Raw genomic sequence first — 937 nt, forward strand, 5'->3', positions numbered from 1 at the left:
GTATTCCCACAATCCATCAACCAGCCGCCCCTTAATGACGAACCGGCTGTTCGAGAATGGTCCTACCGCGACACCTCTGCTTTCTATGAGTATGCCATGTACGCGGGCGGTCAGAATGGTGAGCTATGCAGTTGGGATCTGAGGTTTCCCAAAGAACCGCTCCTGAAGCTTTCCGGTTAGTGTTTTACTTTCTGTCTATTGTGAAATGACATTTCAGATGCTCGTGTGTATTCCGAACTGCCACTTTCATTGAGTGTCAACGTCTCGCCACTTCCATCGGTCGTAGCCAAACAACCCACAATAGCACATTAAAACTGTGGGGAGTGGAGGCTCAATGGAAGCCAGCGTTCTCAGCACCGGTGTTCTACATAGGATGAAGCTGAAAACTGCTTTGAGATTCTGTGATGAAAGAATTCGCTAGAATTTCCTCTGTTTAGTAGTGTTGGACACTTACCCAGAGACCACAAGAGCGACCGATTACGGATTTATATCTGGTTACTATGCAAATGAGACTAACGTTTTGGACAAATACCAGTTCTAAGGAGACTGGCTTCCATGCGGTCGTATCGCCCTGTTTAGTATTCAACTTTCACCATACCCGCACCCTTTTGGGGAACACCAAGGAAGATTTAATCAATGCCATTTTAGTAGACTGAAGTTTGAGCGTTTCAACTAGTCACCACCTCATGTCACGTGACTATTAAACTTAGTGTGATTTGAGTAGCAGTTTGAATCCCTCCGTGCACAATAAATTTTGCTCCCTGTCCCATCACGATAGGTGAAAAAGGTGCTGTACAGCGACTGTGCGCTGTCGAACTGGAGGATGGCCATCGCGTTCTGTTGCTCGTTGGCCGGAGCGACGGTCGCGTTCAAGTGTTTTCGTACAATCCACTTGTAGGATCCTCGTTGACCAAGTTTGAAGACCATTCGGAATTGG

General features: G+C 47.0%; 1 protein-coding gene across 1 annotated transcript; it reads left to right on the forward strand.

Annotated features, from left to right (window-relative positions):
* On the forward strand, nt 1-937 carry T265_16091 (hypothetical protein; the record flags this gene model as incomplete). The annotated part of the gene is made up of 2 exons (XM_009179599.1): nt 1-175; nt 779-937. Coding segments are annotated over 2 exons (334 nt in total), but the record flags the coding sequence as incomplete, so codon positions are not given.

The sequence above is a fragment of the Opisthorchis viverrini genome, assembly GCF_000715545.1.
Source record: "Opisthorchis viverrini unplaced genomic scaffold scaffold11831, whole genome shotgun sequence".
Lineage (NCBI taxonomy): Eukaryota > Metazoa > Platyhelminthes > Trematoda > Opisthorchiida > Opisthorchiidae > Opisthorchis > Opisthorchis viverrini.